Below are 20,393 nucleotides of genomic sequence, written 5' to 3'. Positions count from 1 at the left end.
AACGTGAACTTATGACTTGAGTCATAAAGTGATGAGAATGTCGACCTGAAAGGTATGGGAAATACATTTGTAATACTGCAGTAAAAAAGTTACAATATTGCCAGAATAATAAAGTAATACATTTAAAAAAAAAAGTTATTAATATTAATATTCTGATGATGAAGCTATAATGGTACAAGAATATAGTGGTAAAGGAATACATTTATGGTTTATCTTCAGTCTTTGTTACAGCTGTGGTTGTTTTTTTAAGGTGCGCTGTAAATAAAGTACAGTACAGTTTCGGGAACATTTAACTATTATATAAATATACAAGCTATCATTAGAAAATAGAAGAATTTTAAAAAATATATTACAGGAATAAAGTTATAATGTTACTAGAATAAAGCTGTTAAGTTACAGGAGTACAATTACAATGAAAAAAAAAGGATATATATATATATATATTTTAAGAATAATACAGGGTGATTGAAAAGCAACTCCCTATTTTAAAATACTTTGAATTTATTAATATGTTGTAATATTTTTCTGTGTATGTTCCACGATTAAAAGAGCAAGTCTATTGTACCAAACCGAACACTTTGGAAGAACTTGAAGGGCGATTACGAGAAGTTATGTCTTCCATCCCACAAGGGTTCCTTGTGAAATCCGTTCCTGCGGTTCCCAGGCGGCTTGAGAAACCGGTGGCCAACGCTGGCGCCCAAATCCAATTTCGAATCAAACTCCACTTTCTTCTCATGTTCATTTCTCGTAAGAATTGAGAGTTCAGAAATAAATTACAAGTAGTACTTCAAAATAGGGAGTTCCTTTTCCTTCACCCTGTATAAAGTCATTTTTGGGGGCGAAAAGTCTCGATGTGAAAACTAATTTGGATTTTTTTTTAAAGCCATGTCATAATGTAGTAAAAGTAAAAAAAGTAACATTTTCAATCGTAACCATATGAAAAAAAGGTGCGACTGTGTTCTTGTAACTGAATTTAAAAACAAAATTAAATTATGACCTTATTCTTACATTTTGACTTTCTTTTTCTAAGACTACCACTCCCCCCCCCCCCCCCATACAACTACCTCATTTCGTATGCTACATAATTCTCAAAATATGAAGTCTATTCTCGTATTATGAAATTCTGCGTACCATCTTGCTTTGCTCTCATAATATTATTTTTACTTTTCAGTGTCTCTATCTATCTATATTAAATGCATTTGTAACACACCCACATTTGAAGTAACATTTCAAACTCCTAAAGCTAACAATACAATTAAAATGTGTAAAAGATAGAAATGTGAGAAAGAATACTTAGTGTGATAACATGACATAACGGTATTAAAAGTTTATCCACTGGGATTTATTTTGATAATTTATGGGCTTTCTGTACAGAACAGGTATAATACAAACAGACACAAAACGTGGAAAATGAAATAAGTGAAAGCTATTTAAAATGTAAAAAAAAAACAACAACAAAAAAAACGCATTTGAAACTTACTTCCCAAATGACAATAAAAGCAAGATTCCTAAATCCCTCAGTGTAAAGCACTCATCGACTTATTCTTGACGGTTACTTTTCATTGGACAGTCCTATAAGCTCAATCATAGCATTCAATAAATCTTGATTTCTATTTTTTTTTTGCACTTTGACCCGCGCAGCCGTTCTGCTTCACAATCCAGATGAGCGTGTAATACTGAGAACCAATGACCAAAAGCGATATTAATACTGCGCCTTATCAGATTAGCTACGTACCACTCCCTCAAAACTAATAAAAATGATCAGAATAATAAAATAATTCCTTTACGCATGCGCTGAAATTTCACCTCACTCCTCTAGCCAGCAGACTACATATCATTGATATTAAAAAGAGAAAAGGAGCGTTATTGTAAAGTCATATCTTGGTGAAAATGGAAAAAAAAAAGTAGCTTTACATAAGAAGCAAAAAAAAAAAAAAAAAAAATGTAACAAAAAAATACAGAAAAAGTGGAAGGCACAATTGCCACATTACTCCGGATATGCAATTAAACTATTGCAATTTAAGCACAATTTGATTCACCAAATGTTCATTCCAGCTACCAAAAAAAAAAGAAAATAAAAATTGCACAGCTACAACTCCTACTTACAAGGAGTGGGAATATCTCACGGTATTATTACGATTATTTTGCCGGCGATAAGAATAATCGAGGTCGAAAACACTTGCTTTGTTCAAACGAAGTACAGCGGACCCCATACTATTCGCGCGGGGGATAACGACCGTGAAAATCTACAAATAATTGACGCTCCCTTTTAATTGCCATTTAAAAAAAATAGTCCAAAATTATACAAATAGGCAGGATTGGGTCAATATAAAAAAAATAAATAAAATAAAAAGTGAACAACGGGGGATAGGTTCCCCCTCCAAAAATCCGCCAATAGTTGAATTTGCGAATCCCGAACGTCGAATACGCGGGGGTCCACTTTAACGGCCATCAAAAACGGAAGTCGTGAAGCTGCCAAGTGTTTGCGGACACGTTGTAATAAAACGTGTTTTCATTGGTCGTTAAGAATACAGAAATCCATCCGGGATGCTCAGTCAAAAATGACGCAACTACACGTACTTTGACCTCAAACAGCGACGATATCAATTCCATACCGTGAGCGATAAACATCATCGTGATATTTTCCTCCCACCTCACTTATAAAAACTATAAACGTGTAAAGTTCATTGCTGCTGCTCTTTAATGTCAAGAAGAATACTAAAATGTTATAAGCGTCACGCCAGAGAAACACCACAATAGAAGCGTCGGTAATGATGCGGCGTTGTGAAAATAATAATAATTTCAAAAAAAAAACGGTGACAAAAAAAGTGGTGGCTATATTATGAGAATAAAGTCGTCGTCGTTTCTGGTGCGGAAAAAAAAAAAATCGTAATATTACAAGAAAAAAAAAGTTATGTTACAAGGATATAATCATAAAGTTACTGCAATAAGTTTGTAAATTACGTGAAAGTCACAATATTGTGAGAATAAAGTAATGTTTTTCCTGAAAACTGGTAAATTGTTTTTTCCTCCTACCATTCACTTTTCCCCTCATATGAATATTTCATTCTTTGACAACTACCACTTTTTTTTTGCCACATTATTGCACTTATTCTTGTAAAATTCCAACTTTTTTCTTGTAGTACTCAAAATTCTGAGGTTTTTTTTTTAATCAACATCTTGGGCTGTATTACTTTATTTCCATGGTTAAAATGAAATTAAAGTTAATTAGCACTGCTTTGATGTTGATCTTTTTTTCTGTTTCTTTGGTGGGGGGGGGAACGTTTAGTGAAACAGTCGTACAATTACAAGAATAAAAGTTGCAATGGTACAAAAATAAGTTGTAATGTTACAAGAATATATTTGTCATATTAAATAAAGGAGTTCCAACATTATGGGTTTTTTTTCATGAAAAGAAGACCTTTTTTTTTTTTTTCTTGTAATATCACAACTTCATTGTCATACAAATGTGACTTCTTGGAATGTTTTTCATTTATTCTCACAAGATTGAGACTTTTGGGGTTTTATTACCATGCCTTTATTTTTGTAATTAAATTAAGATCAAAGTTAAGAAAACGACTTGCAACTTTGGCCTTTTTCCTGTGGGGGGAGAAAATCACAATATCACAAGAATCAAGTCATATTTTCTTGTGACTATTATTCTCAGAAAACTGTCTTTGACATTTACGAATTCTTTACGCAACATTTGGACTGCATTCTGATAAGATTGCAACTTTCTGTACAGTATTACCTTGTCTTTAGTCATGTCGTTAAATTAACAGATTAGGCAAACGTAGAAGTAAATGAACAACTCATTCAAACTTTGGCCATTTCCCCCCTCAGATGTTTATGTATGAAATGAAAAAACAACAACAAGCCAAAACAGGAGCTATCGCAGGCCGCTAGTAGAAGATGGTGGCAGATCGGTCGTCGGTGAAGGCGGGCCGGAGGAAGACCTCCATGGGGCGGTCGCTGTGGGGAGAGGAAAGGGCGGGGCGAGGAATACGGACAATCAGGTCAACCATTCCCAAAAACCACTTGCAGCAGCCACGCCGGAACCGCCGCGTGACCTCCCGAGCATTCTATTGAGGTTAGCAAGCATGTAGCACCAAAATGTTACCAAAAAAAACCTCCAAACAAACTCAAACTGACAAGCGTGCAGGGATAAAAAAAAAACAGACAAACAAACAAAAGAACACTCCAAAACCAGACAGAAGCAAATGCTGCTTGAGAGGCGCGCACACCCTCACCACCCACCCACCACCTCGCAAAAAAACTTGCAGCGTTCTACTGTGGCCAGCAGCCAATGAGAGAAGCAGGAATTTAAAAAAAAAAGAAAAAAAGAAAAAAGCGATTGGCTGGCGGAGAGGCATTGGACTTACGGAGGTCCTGTTCCCTCAGAAGCGGGACAACTCTGGACCCAAACTGGAAGGGAAAGAGAACCTGTGCGTTTGAATGCTTGACCTCGCACGTCACGCGTGGGCTCACGTTGGGGGAACCACGCCGCTGGTTCGTCATGCCAACAACCGCAACAATGCCGTGCGACGGCCACCGTGGACGGTGGATTTTTGATTACATCATTGGGAGACTTTTTCAATGCTCAAATGCTCAACGACTCTTCTTCTGTCCCTCCTGTGAGGAATCGATCAACACTTGATAGACCTTGACACCACCAGCAGGCCGCTGGTGGAACGGCAGGCAGCCTGTGACCAATTTTGTCTAAAGACACAAGGAGGCGCTGCAGCAGTGTTTCCATGCCACTGTTTGGGTTAATGCTTTGCAAAGAGATTTTTTTTTAAAGAAATATTTGATTGTAATATTATTTTGTCATTGTTTTTTCATTATTGTGTTTTATGTTTGGTTGTTGTTTTCTTTAATAAATTCGAATTCAGTAAACACCTGCCCACTCCTGGTTCACAATTCACCTATTCACGTTTTTTCCCCCCTGTGGAACCTAAGCTTTTTGGTTTTTGCGCTCTTTCTGACTAATAGGAAAGTAATTGGTGTCAAGGAAGGCTGTTTCAGTGACACAGTTCAACTGAGGTCGACTTTGCGCAGTATGTTGGGAGGAACTGACTTTGACCTTTTCTTTGTTACAGTTTAATCGTAACAGCGAGTTACCATAACACTAAATGATATCCGTTTGAAGCTTTGTTTTGTTTTTGTTTTTTTCCCCTCTGAGGCCACGGGGTTACGTTTGTGAATTTGCAACAAATGATTGACACCTCGTACAGTGGCGAGGATTCACGAGTACCGCGAATAGTGAAAATCATCCGGTCATTGACGCATAGAATTGCATTGAAATTTCTACACAATTCTTTTATTTCTCTTTTTTTCCTCGACCCCTAAATATTCTTGACTAAGCGTTTTCTGGGTTGGTTCCCCCACACAAAAAAAATAATAATAATACAAATTTTCCATTAAAGTTGAAAAAAAAATGTGAAAACATTTGAAAAAAAAAAATGCAAAATTTTATCATCTGCGAATTCCGAACTGTGACTATGCAGTAGTCCACTGTATATCAAATAAAAATTAAATCAAATCAGGGCCAGAGATGTCAGATTTTTTTTTTTTTTTTTTTTTTTTTTACAGATCATATCCATGTATTACTGTCAAGTTATAATGATTACTTTAACTTTAAGTATGACAAAAAAGTGATTTTTTTTTTTAGAAAAATTTAAACTCCCCTTTCAGGATCTTATTTTTTTTTAATTTATTTTTTTAATGATAGCTGCAGTTTGAGGCTGGTACAGATCATTTCCATCGATGAATTGCATTCCACTTGAGAGGCTGCACTGTAACCGTCAAACAACGGGATTGTGGAAACTAAAAAAAACAAACCAAAAGAAAGTGCAACAGCTCATGCTGAACATGCTGCAAGTGGCGTTATTGTCAAGTAGCAGCTGTTTGGAGGCTGCGCGTGTGCCTTTCATCAAACAAAACACGAGACGAACCACGGCACAAAACGCTTGCAAAAGTCAACGAAGCAACAAGCCGAGAAGAAGGTAGCAGTCGCACGCACGCACGGTAACGCGGGTGCTGAGGAGTTTGCAAGGGGAAGGGTTAAAGGTCACAGGTGCATGCTGGGATTGGCAGCGGTCAACAGAAACAGAAAACACCTACGAACAAAACCTCTTCCGATTCGAGCTGAGCGGAAAGAACAGATTTCCGCCACACCAGACGATTTATTAATATATAGAGATATGTTTTATTTAGAATACCTTTTGTAAAAAGTCACCATACATTCAGAGTCTCTTCTTCTTGTTTTTTTTTTGAAATCACATTTTCTGATATCCCTCCACGGCATGCATAAGAGCAAACAACGAATCAGTCTTTTAGTACAAGGACAACAATTGTTTGGAGAAGAAAAATAAACTACAGAGCCACTCAGGGAATTACAATCAGAAAAGAAACAACACAGAGCTGCAAAGGAAAGAAATAGGAAACATGGCCGGTCATTTGCAACAAACTCACAGCGGTTATCCAAGGCGGAGGATTTGCACAAAGAAGAGCAAATCCAGTGTGCGTCGGGCTACTCCAAAGAAATCGCAGCGGTCATCAAAAGAAGAATACAGTGCAATTCCGTGGACGGACAGAAACAAGTCAGATATCGATATAGATAAGATAGATACGCGGTATATTCTTGAAGCGCGCCTGCACATCAAATATGTCCTTCATTGGGGGGGGGGCGTGTAAGCGGCATGTAAGGCATTGGACACACACCCTCCGGACCACCCAAAACAGGAAATACAGCAGATATACAAAGTGAACACACCCCTTTTAGAATACCACCTTTGCAAAAATATTACACATTTTGCGGGCAACATATTAAGAATAGAAGAAATAAACATTCTGCAATGTTAAGGTTACATTTGTCTGATAAATCATAACAAAACGTCCCCCCCAAACTAGTCCCCAAAAAAACAAAACAAAACAAAAAAAAAAGCACCCAAATATCACTTCAATGCAGTTTACTCCCATGACGGAAATGACGACTTTTCTATGAGCCATTCACAGCGGCGCCTTGAGATACGACGTGAATTTGTTTCATGGCCATGATTGCAAGTCAAAAAAACTCAAATCGCAAATTATCTTTCCCCGACGAATTTTTTTTGAATGTCATTAATCCGTTCTTGCCTAGCCCTAAACATTTTTTTGCCATGTGTTTAATAATCAGGAAAATACCACTTTATAATATTGTACTTTATTAAAAAACATACAGTATTGACAGCATTAAATAAAATCATTTTGGCCACATTTTTTTTGATTCAATTCAGTGGACATTGCGCTACTCATTCTGTTGTGCACGCATTGACCACCCGGGGGCAGTATAACACAGACATACAGATATAAACGGAGCCGGTCAAAACTCCCGAGTAAACTGCAGTAATATTAGTTGTTTGTGCCAGAATATGAAGAATATACAGCTGTGAGTATTGCAATATTGTTATTATATTATTGTTTTTCTCCACAGTTTCTGTTCAAATATGCCTTGCTTAAAGCATGATAACACTGCAACCTAGATACTTCAAATAAAATAAAAATAAATCAAAGCGAATGACTCTTGAAAAACTCGTACGTTGCGTCACGCCTATCTCTTCATACTGTTGCCAATGGGTTCAATATATTTTGTAATGTTTTACTTTTCCATTGAGCAATCAAGGGGGTGTATTCACTCTCTCCGTGCACTGTCAACAGAAAAAAAGAAGTTGAGTGTAAGCGCCGCACGACCGATCGGATTCCTCCTGCTCAGCCGTTATTTGGCCCACGTGTCACGTAAAGAAAGGCCACCCCGGCCCCCACAAGTCTTTTGGCACTTGTACGGTTGTTTTTTTCCATATATATATATATATATATATATATATATATACACATATATATATATGTTTTTTTTGTTTTTTTTTAAGTGCCACAAAAAAGACACAACCGTGTACATGCATGGGGGGACAAAGCTGGCGAGCAACGGCAGTCTCTCCACACGCGACTGCCGTTGCTCAGAGTCCGTATCGCTGCACGCCGAGCAGGTAGGCCCCGCCCCGGCTCTCAACGCAATCCTCCACCCACCAACCGCTACCGTCCCGACAGCGACACCGCCAGGCAGCCAGCAGCGAGGCAGCAGCAGCGAGGCAGCAGCAGCACCCGGGACGGCCGACGCGAGGGAGGAAGAGAGGACAGAAAGCAGGGATGAGACCGGCCTCGTCCACTCGTTGAAGGAGTGTGTGTGGAGGCGGAAGTAGGAGGAGAGACAGGGGGGAGGGAGGAAGGAAAGGAAAGGAAAGGAAAGGAAAGGAAAGGAAAGGAGGCCCCTGTGCTATCCGCAGCTGTCTGCGTCTGTCACAATGTGTGTTGTCACACAGTCGAAATCAATTTGCCATCAGGACTGTCACTGTGGAACAAAGAGAGAAGGAAGCTTGCCAGGTCGGACACACTCAGAGAGAGAAATGGCCAGAGACAGACAGAACAGGACACACGAGAAGGCGGGACGCTTTTCGGGAGACGTTTGGGATTCTGCAACTCCAAACTGCCCAACTTGATAAGTCAGGGCCGAGACTGGACTTGACATTTCCTCACTGCGATGTTTTCAGAGAGGAAATCATGAAGTCATCTCGGCTTAGCGAAGATTAGCATATGATGATTATTATTATTTTTATTTTTTTTTAGGGATGGTGTCACCCGTAAAAACAAAATGACAACAGACAGGGGTCCAGACTAACAAGCAGTGATGGGCAAAAGCGTTACGACGCTCATATAAGGCGTCTCCTCGCACGAACCCCCCACAAACACATACAACAGAAACATGTTGACTGTCACAGGAACAGTGAGATATTCCGGCGCAATCTTTTATTTAAAACAGCTACCAAGAAAGTGATAAAACGCATGAGCAAGGGACAGAAAAGAGGAAAAAAGATGCATTCAACAAAAGGACCAAATTCAAAGTGCCACCACAAATTATTATTATTATTTTTTAAAGTTATTCCGGTGGGTTCTGAGCCTAATTCGCTTGTTAAATTACTTGAAGTGGCTTTATGAGCCATGATCATAGCTATATAAACGTAAATCTTTTATTTTTTTTATTTCGTATAATCCCATATATATATATATATTTAGTCCACTGATTTATTTATATATCAAGAAAAAAAATGTGATATAAACAAAAATCTCAATTTTATTTTGTAAAACAGCATTGATTTTAAGGTCATATTTGAATCAAATGAATCAGTAAATGTCAAATAATATCTACCATTTTCTACAATATTTGTACCAATATACAATATTCATTTTTGACTTGGTTCTAACAGTAATTTTATAACTATTTACCAATGTGCAATAAACAAGAGCAAGATATCACATTGAAATATTACATTAAATTAGAGAAAAGAGATTTTTTTTCAAGTCTAATATTCCATGCAAAACTAAGACTGAGAAAGCTACTTTTAGTAGCATTGAAATGAGCTAATTAGCATGTCTGCTGACGTTGGCGTTTTAGTTTTTTTTTTGTCTCGAAATGCAAAAGAAACTGATTCATCATCTCCTGTTTTGATTACACCCTCCCCCCCCCCAAAAAAGAGCAACATTTCTTTCTAAGTTGTATTAGTCACGGATCAGGCTGCAAAAGACACTGACCTTGTGGCAAAGCGACCATCATAATCCTCAATGGCAGGCTGAAAGACACAAAAAAATAAAATAAAATGTGACATCAATTTACCGCCAGGTGTCAACACACAGCAAGGAAGACTTCACTCCAATAATAAATGGAGAGATGATGCATTCACTGAAGACTCGTGTGGACTTGTCCCCTACCTGAGTGCCAAAGCCTGCCATGCTGTAGGGCCTCGGGCGGGTCTGCGCGAGACTCTGCGCCAACAGTCGGGCGGTCAGGCCGTAGTCGGGCGTGGGCAGGGACGCGTCGCTCTCCAGCAGGTTGCCCGTGCTGCTACTCTTGCCGTGATGCAGGCTGGCCACACAGGAGGAGAAAAACCTCAGACCGCAGCTCGCCATAAATGAGCCCACTAAACGCTTGCTTGAAATGGAATACATTGTGGCAAAGCCACTTCAGACCTGGAAAATGATTGGAGTTTTACTGCCTTTAGTATTTTGTCTTCTAATATACTAAACCACATGGACAACAAATTGTTGATGTGGTACCTAAACACGTGCGAGTGCAACAATTTACGAGTCATCCGAGTTACAAGCAGTCACTCCTTCAATTTTTTGCTTTGTGTTGCTAGCCAAAATTTGAGGTACGACTAAACTTAAGGTTAAATTAAGTTACAATTTTTTTAAAAAAAATCTACTAAGCAGAATAGCAGCCTAAATAGGTGAAAAAGAAGAAGTTTGGATTACTTTGCCTGGTCACTTGTTGCTAGGCAGAGTTCATGGGGCTCAATCACAACTGCCCCAGCCATAAACCAAAAACCAAATTGCCAGCCACGCCCATTTGAGCTGTTTAAATGACACCAGAACAGAAAGAAGAAGTCACGCACGTTTTACTAAAGCCAGGAATATTCCACCTTGTTCTTCTCCTCCGGTCTGACTTCTATGTCAACAACACCGATGCAGAATTGGGGAGGGATAAGTGGACCTGAGAATTTGCTAGCTTTGGAGGTAGGTAGTATCAGACACAGAACAGCGGCCGCGTGAAAGCAAATAGCGGAAAGGTAGGACGCCGCCTGACATATTTTATTCGTCACACAGTACATATCTCACTTTCATTCGAAAGTCACGGGTGAAAACGGTGTGAAAGAGGCTACAGACACCAAAAACACTAAATGGATTATGAGAGGTTTATTTACATGCATTTTTGTAAACGAATCACTGCTCTGTATTTAATATAAAATACAAAACAGGGGAGGGGGGAGATAATTATCGCCATCTGCTGGACTGTCCGAGTCGCCGCTGCTTACTTCACTTTGAGCTTCTCGCTGTCGGTCTCGGGCAGCACTCGTGTGTAGGAGAACGGGAACCAGCCACGCCTGCTTACAAGAATCACACAACTTGTTATTAACACGAGACAAACAACTCTAGAATGGTCTGGAACGCGACAGTGTTACATTTTGTTCTTCTCGTTCTCGCCATAGTGCCAGCCGTCACGGGCCTCGGGCACAAGCAGGGTGATGACGTCACCCTCGGAGAAGCTGAGCAGGGTGCCATTGTCGCCGGCGGCGTGCGAAAAGATGGCCTGCACGCGGGAGCGTCCGTTCTTCTCCAGGCCCGCCGCCATGGAGCTGGACCTGGGGAGGGTCCGTGTCTCACCTGAGAAGAGAGCGCAAAGCCACGGCGGTCAGAGACGTGATCTCCATAAAGTACAAGTAAATACATTCCCAAAATATACAAAGCTATGTTATTTTTGGCCTTGGTAGTCCTTAGGTAGGTAACAGGAACCCCTGTGACAACCGTTAAGATTTTGGTCTGTATATGATGTCAGTCAACAGGGGGTCTCAAACCTAATCCCCAAGACAAGTCCTTACTGGTTGAGTCACTGCTATCCCACCAACTGCAACATACCGAAGCTATTTTCCTCCCTTTACGTTACGAGAGAGTGTTTTGGATCATAGTGCTGGGATTGGTTGGCAACCAGTTGGAGGCTTTACCCTGCCTCTCGCCCAAAGTCAGCTGGAATAGTCTCCAGATCATCCACGACCCTAGTGAGCATAAGCGACAGAGAAACTGGATGGATGGGATCATAGCGTGCGTTGTATTTACTATTTATAGAGACTATCACAAACATTTTTAGGGGGGACGCCAATTACTGGTGTTTTTTTTAAATTGCCGGCAAGGCTCAGTCCCTAAACCCGACGAATAGCGGAGGTTTATTGTAGTCGGTCGGTGGCGTATTGGCGTTATCCGATATCTTACCAACTGGGTTCTTGTTCTTGGCGGGGGCTGGCCTGCGAACAGGGAGGGTGTTGGAGTAGACGTCGCTGACCTGTCTCTGGGGCTGAGCCTGGGACTGCACCTGCGCTTGGGTCTGCGGAGACGAAGGCCTGACTTGGGATAGGTTCCCCCCATCTGTCCAGTATTCCTCACCGTGGACTCCTGTTGTCCCGTTGACCATGGACATGCCATCGGGGCCCATCAGCCTCTGCAATGAACAAACAAAGCAGTCAATGTGACTCACGAGAATGTGTGAATCCTCGGAATGACTATGACCGAACGGCAATGTAAACTCACCGCCTGGTGCCCGAGGCCACTGCCCATGAACACGGCCAGCTCAGGGGGCACAGGAAGGGGCTGAGCTCCGGGGATGGGGTCAGAGATGACCAGGTTGGATTTGGAAGTGTGCAGGGGGCTCGTGCCGCTCATGGTGGCCGAGCCCATCTGCTGGGCCAGGAGCATGGCCCTCTCTGGGAGCTTGTTGGGGTCTGAACAGGCCTGTTGCCACACTGGGATCTTCTGGGTCAGAAGGTCTTTACCCTGGAAGGACGAGGAAGGGACGAACCTTACGATAAGGGTAAGATGGGTCGAGGACTAAATGTAACACATTTAGAAAGTGAAACTAAACACGCTTCCACTTTTCTGGGAAGATTTTAGAATATGTGTGGGAATGTTTGTCAATTTATTCAGATGAACAGAACAGGAACAGAAAAAGGTATTTTAAAAACTGGCCCCATATAGTTGAAAGCATAAAATTATAATATATAGTAAAAACTGAATTAAGGTTCATGATTAACTACGATTCTGGGTTTGGATCTTAGCATTGGGCGTTCTCCACATGATTTCCCCGGTTGCACTCACGCAGTCCAAAAACATGCTTGATGTGAGGGTGAATGGCCTAGGAACCTTCGAGGGCGTACGCCCGCGTCTCATTAAAAGTCTCCTGGGATACACGTCAGCTCATCGGTGGATGGATGGTCAACTCAGGATTCTCGACTTCAAGACTTTTGTAAATAGAGTATAAGGATGCTTTCGCGGGCTTTCAAGTCACAATAGTGTTGTGGTTAACTCTGCTGCAAATGTGAATGATTGTCGTCTCCATGCGTGCCTTGTGATTGAATGGCAACCATTCCAGATTTCACCGCCGACTCGCATCCCACAGTCTGCTGGGATAAAATCCAAACATGATAAGTGGTAGAAAAATGGATGAATGCTTTACGAAGGAGTCTGGTCCTATCCCTGATCGGTTGACTCCCGGATAGAGGTTGATCTTGTACGATTGTCGGGTTGAGTGGTTGGTTTGTCTCTAAATGTGCCGTGAGTGACTGCCGACCGATCCTGGGAATAGACTTTTTGCCCCAAGTCAACCTGGGTAGACTCACCCATGATCCTGAACAGAATAAGTGTGAGAAAATGGATTTATGGTCAACTAAAGAGTCGAGTCCAATCTCTGACTGATTAATCTGATTCCAAGACCTTTGTCCAAAGAAGGTGAAGACAGCATCACACCTATAGTTTGTTTTTGGTGGTCCGTATCAGTTTGAGGGCTTTGCAAACTTGGTTCTTCTTTGGTTCCTTTTCAGGTACAACCTGATTGGATCATTTTCTAGTGGGAGCGGATCAAGTTTTCCCAGTTTGCCAGTTTGTTTGGAACCAGACCGAGAACGCCTCGAAGAGGTGGTCCAGGTGGTTTCGACGACTGCTCTCACAAATGACCAAGTGAACTGTGATCTGCTTCGTTCTGAAAATGGGTGTGAGCTATTCTGCATTTCTACCCTACTGTTTGTTACATAACAGCATTGAGTTTCTCAACCCATGAAATGATCGGTGGTGAAGATCCGTAGCCTCTTCCAAGCCACCAGACTTCACTCTCTGAAATCCTGTCAGGTAGAGTCATTTTTACGCAGAATCACCCGCATCCCCCCCCCACCCCACGGATGCAGAAACCCTGCGAACATGTTTAAGCCAAAAATAAGCAGAACTGCAGTTTTGTTGGATGCACAGATTAGTGTTGGCTTCCGATAAGCGGAACCTACTGTCCTTAAAAGATGGTCTGAATCCAAACAGACAACCTGTAGCTGAAAAACAAGGTTATGGCACACGGCTCACGTGTGACACAGAGAAAACAAAACCTTGGTAAAGACTGCAGTCACTGAAATAAACACTTGGTCCACAAATGTTTCTTCTCACCGTGCATCCTTGACCCTTTGCACGCTTATAAAAAGAGCCCGCGTGGGCCAACAGGCACCCGAGCAGCCCACGCTAGCAACTCACAGCCAGGCATCTTTGCGGAACTTTTTTTTTGATGCATTATTACCGCTCCCTCCTTGTGTTAATTTGTCCTCCTTCCTCTGTCATTGCGCACTCGTATAAAACCACACTGGGCACCCTTAGGGAGGTTTGCTTTCTTTCAAGTCATCCCACGCACACGCCCACGTCCCGATTAATGACGAGACTCCGTATTGATGCAGCGCGCACACACACACACACACATTGCTCGTCTAGCGGCATCTTCAAGCCCGACAGTTCACACCCACCAGGAATCCCGGGAGGCAGATTAAATAGGTTCTTCACTTCAAATGTCAGCATCGATATATAAATAAATAAAAGACATTTTTCAAGATCAACTCCGGCCTTGATTTGTAACCCCGCCGCCGATGTCCATTCAGCATTGTGGCCCAATGCTCAAAGGTGCAATAGTGGTTTTATGGCGCCAGATAACCGCAGACTTTGTCTCCAGTCCTAATGGCTTTTTAAAATGAAGAGGCCCTATGAGTGCTTGTAGCTAACGTGTCTTTTAATTAGACATCTCCTGATGTGCTTTGATAGCAAGTGATTTACTAACTGATTCTACCGTTATCCCATTGACTAATCGAGCACATCAGCTAAAAATGTATTTCGCATTATTAGACAATAAAACGTGCTTGTGAGGTGCAGGTATTATTATTGCCCACTTGGAGTCGCCATCCTCGCATTCTAGTGCAGTATCTGTGACTTTGAGTGTGTATGGCTTTAAAGAGCTAACCTTGCCGTGGTAGGCGCTGCTGTTCTTGGCCACGGCGCACTGGCGGTCCACCAGGAAGCAGTACCTGCGACGCTCCTCGGACAAGGCCGTCTTGTAGCCGTCGGCGATGAAGGTGTCCAGCTCGGTCTGCTTGCTGCTGATGGTCTCCACGAACTGCGGGGGAAGGGGGCGGACACACGAGAACGCGTCAACGCCACTGTGAGGAGGAGGCGGCGGCCCGTAGCCCGGAGTCACAAATAATCGGTAGGCGCTCGTACCCAACGACGTTCGCTGTCATTAGTGGAAACAGAGACTTTTTTTTTTTTTATACACAAGCTGTTCAGTTTCATTTGCAGTTTGCGTAACCATGTTAAAGCCTTCATATGTAGCCGGAATCATCATCAGCCGGATTCTGTTAGTTTCTTTTATTTAATTTACATTCAATGGGCTCAGTATCAATCAAACTTTTTTTCTTTTTTTTGTAAAGCAGCCATGGAGTTTTATATTATAGGGCCACACTGGAGAGAGAGAAAAAAAAAAAAAAAAAAAAAAAAGCCAATGCAATAAAAAATATATATACATTTCAATATTACAAGAGCAAAGTTTATTTTCATAAGTGAATGTGAAAATTCCCACAACAACTTGAATGCAACAGTAATATTGTGAGGATTCTTGTAAAATTAGGACTCTTTCCCCCCCTCATAATACTACAACTTAGTTCATGTGAATTTTGTGAGAATTTTCTTGTAAAATTCTGTCTTTTTTTTCAAACACCTATCTTCTCAAAATATTAGAATATATTTTGGTAATATTTTAAGAAAAAATTTTTTTTTACAACTTTTCTCCTCTTAATATTTTAAGAATTGTCTTTGTCGACCATATGCAAATATTTTGACTTGATGCTCTTAATAATAGTCCTTTGTAGATTCAGGTAAAAATGCTCTCTGTGGCTTTAAGGGTGCAAGAGCGCATGTGAGCGACATCCTGCTGGACTTTGTTTTTCTTCTAAAAATAGCACATGGCAAGTTCCCGGCAAGTGCCCCAAAAAAGGTCATCCCAGTCATGTGGAGCTGCAGGAGTATGACAGAAAGTTATTTTGATGCTTATGTTCATGGCGTGATTTAGAGAGGGGGACATATTGAGAAAATCGACTTTTTATTGCTTGTATACTGATTAGTTAGTTTTCGGAGGTCGCCGCCCACCCATCTGGTGGAAAATTAAATAAGCACATTTTTTTCTGTCTGCCTATTTCTTAAAATGTCCATAAGAGAGCACTTCTGCCCTTCTAACCCACTTTTACGTAACAGTGGGGCTAATGTAAATAAATAACCCCCTCACATGGCATTTATGTGCCCAGGACGTGATCAGCTAGGCTGGGTGAAGATCCACGGGCACTTTCAAGTGTCTGAAGCACTATCGTGCAGAAACGGCCACATCGCCAACAGGTGTGACGCATTGAAATGTCAGGAAAAGCCTACTAGAACATCTGAACTTCATTCAGAGCCACTGTAAACGCCGCCAGGTGTGTGCTCATTTAACATGAGTTTGAATGGGATTGATTTATGAATTGTAAATTGTAAAGGTTATAGGTCACAATGATGGAAAAAGTTGCGGTGGCTCTCGGCTGTGTGGGCGCATGAAGACCGGAGCGCGTCGTAATGTAAACGGTGCGGCGTGAACACGAACAATAGCCGTTTGCCAAATTAGCCGCACAAAACTGGCGAGCCGCGTCGGCCGGATGACAAATTCATTTTCCTCCTGAGAGCAGCCTGACCTTATTCCGCTCTTGCTCTACATGTTACAATCAAATTAAAAACACCCAAACCTTTTCACTTCCAGCCTCCAGAATTCAAGCAGTGAAATTGGGTTGTGATGTGCCGTTATGAAATATGCCGAACAAGGCTGACGAGTCAAAAATCTTGCACTATTCATTTTTTTTTTTCCATTTTATTCATCTGCTGTGTGAAAGAACCTTTTCTACTTTGGCTATGACTCACACTGCGCTGAAAAAAGTGGGGGAAAAAAAATGCCACGGTGAGCACATTTAACAGCGAGGTCGCATCAAAAAAGCCTCTGCTATGAAAATTATCGCCGCCCCGCAGACGACCTTTTCATCTTTTTGTGCTTTTTTTCCCTCCACTTTTTTTTTTTTGTTACGACCTTGTCTACTCTGGCACAGCTCAAATAATAATCCTCTTCAAGAAAAAAAAAACCCACAGAGGCCCCTTCCTCCGAGCATTCTTAAGGTCAGTGAAGTAACCCAAGACAATTAGCGGCGCGGGAAAAAGTCCGGGCAGAGACGCAAGCCGTTATCCCGACGAAGCCGACTCTGGTTACATCGCGGCTAGGATGTGGCGTCGTGCAAAAGGTCACAACGACAGGGAAGGAAGCTGCTACATTGCTGCCGGTCTTTTGCGGAGACAACATGCAAATAGAGCAAAAACGCCACAACAACTGCTGAAATGTTGCGTGGAAAACATACGACTGCGTCGCTTCGGATGATTTTCAAGGGCGCAAGTGTCAAAATCAAGACTTGGGTCCAATATCCAGCCTGACATCTTTTGATGGGGCCCACTAAAGCAAATCAAGTGAGCCTACTTGATGTATCTTGCTAAACTGATTTGTTCTTTTCATTTTGCTAGGAAATCTGGACCAAAATTGCAATTTCCCTTCACATTTAAGCGCTATTAGAAACATTTCTTTTTCGCCAAATCCATTCATATTAATTGTACAATAGTTACAGTACAGTAAACTTAAATATTTGCTTGCCACAATTTTCCATGACGTCTGACTTCAAATTCATGTTATTAACAATATATACAGTACATACAATCAAATGCAGGGGCAACTGAATATTGTCGGTGTTGGGCGGAAAGCCTATATGTCCAAATATGGTCAGTTTCATATTTTTTTTTCACAAAACGATAGCCTATTACTGGTCTGTTCCCATGTCGTCTGTTGTTTTTTTATTCAATAACCAATCTAGTGTTGGAAATAGCTTGAGAATAATTGTATTAATGCTCTCGAATGATCAACAGTCATAGAAGTATCGTAAAACTTTTCCGCCTTTTCCTCACTCTGTGGGAGTCGCGTGGAATTTACGTCGCCTCAAGATTGAAAGGCTGGATCTTTTTAAAAGATGTAACGAGTGATGATAGCTTACATACATTTGAATAAGCCTGGCTGTCTTGTTCAAAATGGAGCAATAATAATAATAATAACCCAAAGTGTGCATTTACATACACATGTAAATGCACACTTTTTTTTTTTTTTTTTTTTTTTTTTTAAATAAATAGAATTTGCCCGGAGGACTAATAAAGGAACTCCGAGCTTTCGCGACAACTTTTCTTGCGGGACTTCAAAAGCATTCCCCCAGCAACGTGAAGAGCCGCACATCTCTCTTCCTCCATCATCAACACTCTTTGGAATCAAAAGAAGTGCGGCGAAAATGCTCCGGGATGCGCATTAAACAAAAAAAACAAAACAAAAACAAAGGCTCTGCGCCAGCACCAGCAAACACTTTCTTCATGATGTGCATCCAAGGTTATTGAACATGTTGCCGCAGTTACCGTCAATGCCAAAGTGTGTGCGGGGGCCTTTTAAAATTTAAATGTATGTCTTTTTTTTTTTTTTTTTTTTTTTTATTTTTTTAAATCGACAGCCGTTTTGCGCCGGTAACCTCGGTCCAGTCGGTGTTAACACATAATGAGCTGTTTAGCATTTTGACAGCGACTTTATACGACCGATGTGTGTGCGCGCACGCATGTGTCTGTGTGTGTGTGTGTGCGGATGTGTGTGAGCGCAGGGGACACAAAGAGCTTGACACAAAAGTGCAATTGGCGGAAAAGCAGGGGAGACGCAGTAATGAGGCGGCGATCAATAAAAGGCGCCATCTGTTTCCAATGCCAGACTCTGCTTTAATGTTTGAAAGAAAAAAGATAAGGGTGCAAACTAAACTGCACGGAGGAGGAAGAACTTTGGCCTCCATATGAGTTTTGGTCACCGTCTATATATTTCACCCTCCCGGGGTCAGAGGTCACGCAAAAAGGTCGACTTTTTCCACACATGCCTACTGATAACATCAGTGAACACACTCCAGATAAACTATGAAAATAGATGTTTTGAATTGGGGGGAAAATACTCACGGCCTCTCAGACTATATATTTATTTAACTAAAGTACTTAATATTCCATTTAACTTAATGCATTTGAAGTGGATGTTTTATTATAATTAAAATATTTAAAAAAATTGTACTATTATTACGTTAAAATTTAGTCTACCAGAATTATTATTTTAGGATATTTTAACTAGCTGGTGTAATGTGCAGGTTATTTTTTCCCCTTAATTTTTGAACTCCCTGTCATCTTGTTCAGGTTATAATTAATGTTGACTTATTTTTAAATACATTTTAACGAGGTGATTTCATGTGCTTGTAATGGTTAGTTTTTGCTTATTATTATTTTTGCTTATTTTATTCAGGTAGTGTCACTACACTAATTACAGTTTAGGGCTGATTTTGTACATATTTCTGCACATCGAAGCTATTTTCCATAATTCAAATCAAAAGCTCAGGGCAACAAAAACATAAAAAAAAACAAGAAACCAGCCCAAGAAATACACCAATTCAGGGATTATTTATTTATTTATTTTTTTAAACCTATCCTGTTGTTCACTGAAAAACTTACCTAGCTGCCATTTTTGTGCTCTATCTGAAATGCCCGAAAACGCCACAAGATGGAGACAAAGCCCTAATAGAAAAATAGCGCTTTGGCGCCACCCAGTGGCGCCCATAAACCTCCCAATTCCTCACGTTTGGCTACACATTAAAAAAAATAATAATCTGCCAATTTCGACACCTCAGAATGAAACTTTTCTCCCTTGGGTGCGCCATATAACCCCAGCGTTGACTGAACCCAAGCCATCGAACGAGGAAACGGCATGTCGCGTTGACATGAACGACGGTGGGGAAACGAACGCCGGGTGGCGTCGCTTTTGATTTGGCCGCGACCCTGCCGGACCTCCGAGCGGGACCGTGCAATTAGCTCGGCCCCGCGGCGTGCAATCCCCGCCCCGCTTTCCCACCAAGCCATTTTCATCTCAAAGAAAAGCCTCGAGTGGAGCATTTACGCGGAAGTAGGAGCACGACTCTTGTAAATATGAACTATACAAGCGCTTTCTCAAGTCATCAACATGTTATTTGCTTTCAAATGCTCTGTCAGGTTACTTAAACACGAGGACTCCAACAGCAAACACGGCTTCATTCGCTTGAGTCAGCTGACTCTTGAAAACAAGTTTTTTTTTTTTTTTTTAGATCCAATCGTTGTTTTTACTGCAAAATAAAATATTGTTGTCCAATCTGAGAGTGAGCATAGTGCTAAAAATGCTGAAAGAAGAGTTCAAACACAAAAGCGGACATTTTTGTGAATTTAGTGAAATTCATTTTTATTTTATTTAGGGTATTGAAAGATAATGTGAAGAGGCTAATTTTGAAAAATAAATAAATTCAAATTTAAAA

General features: G+C 41.1%; 1 protein-coding gene across 6 annotated transcripts in view; it reads right to left on the bottom strand.

Moving 5' to 3' along the window:
• Positions 1 to 1,320: 1,320 nt before the first annotated feature.
• baiap2a (BAR/IMD domain containing adaptor protein 2a) overlaps positions 1,321 to 20,393 on the bottom strand; it is a 56,951-nt gene continuing 37,878 nt past the window's right edge. The window contains exons 7-15 of one of the 6 annotated variants that reach the window (XM_061750559.1): positions 14,900 to 15,052; positions 12,172 to 12,414; positions 11,857 to 12,082; positions 11,052 to 11,253; positions 10,905 to 10,973; positions 9,802 to 9,955; positions 9,625 to 9,662; positions 4,383 to 4,425; positions 1,321 to 3,972 (exon numbers count right to left, since the gene is read on the bottom strand). In XM_061750559.1, coding sequence (XP_061606543.1) covers positions 4,398 to 4,425; positions 9,625 to 9,662; positions 9,802 to 9,955; positions 10,905 to 10,973; positions 11,052 to 11,253; positions 11,857 to 12,082; positions 12,172 to 12,414; positions 14,900 to 15,052 — 1,113 coding nt within the window. In that variant the 3' untranslated portion in view covers positions 1,321 to 3,972; positions 4,383 to 4,397. Of the gene's footprint in view, positions 3,973 to 4,382; positions 4,426 to 6,184; positions 7,689 to 7,906; positions 8,071 to 8,090; positions 8,387 to 9,624; positions 9,663 to 9,801; positions 9,956 to 10,904; positions 10,974 to 11,051; positions 11,254 to 11,856; positions 12,083 to 12,171; positions 12,415 to 14,899; positions 15,053 to 20,393 lie in introns of those variants that run through there. The other 5 variants (XM_061750557.1, XM_061750560.1, XM_061750561.1 and 2 more) reach the window with 5 other exon arrangements.

This window comes from Phyllopteryx taeniolatus, chromosome 16 (genome assembly GCF_024500385.1).
Source record: "Phyllopteryx taeniolatus isolate TA_2022b chromosome 16, UOR_Ptae_1.2, whole genome shotgun sequence".
Classification (NCBI taxonomy): Eukaryota; Metazoa; Chordata; class Actinopteri; order Syngnathiformes; family Syngnathidae; genus Phyllopteryx; species Phyllopteryx taeniolatus.
Note: the sequence above shows the minus strand (reverse complement) of the source record. Positions and strands in the feature narration are given on the sequence as shown.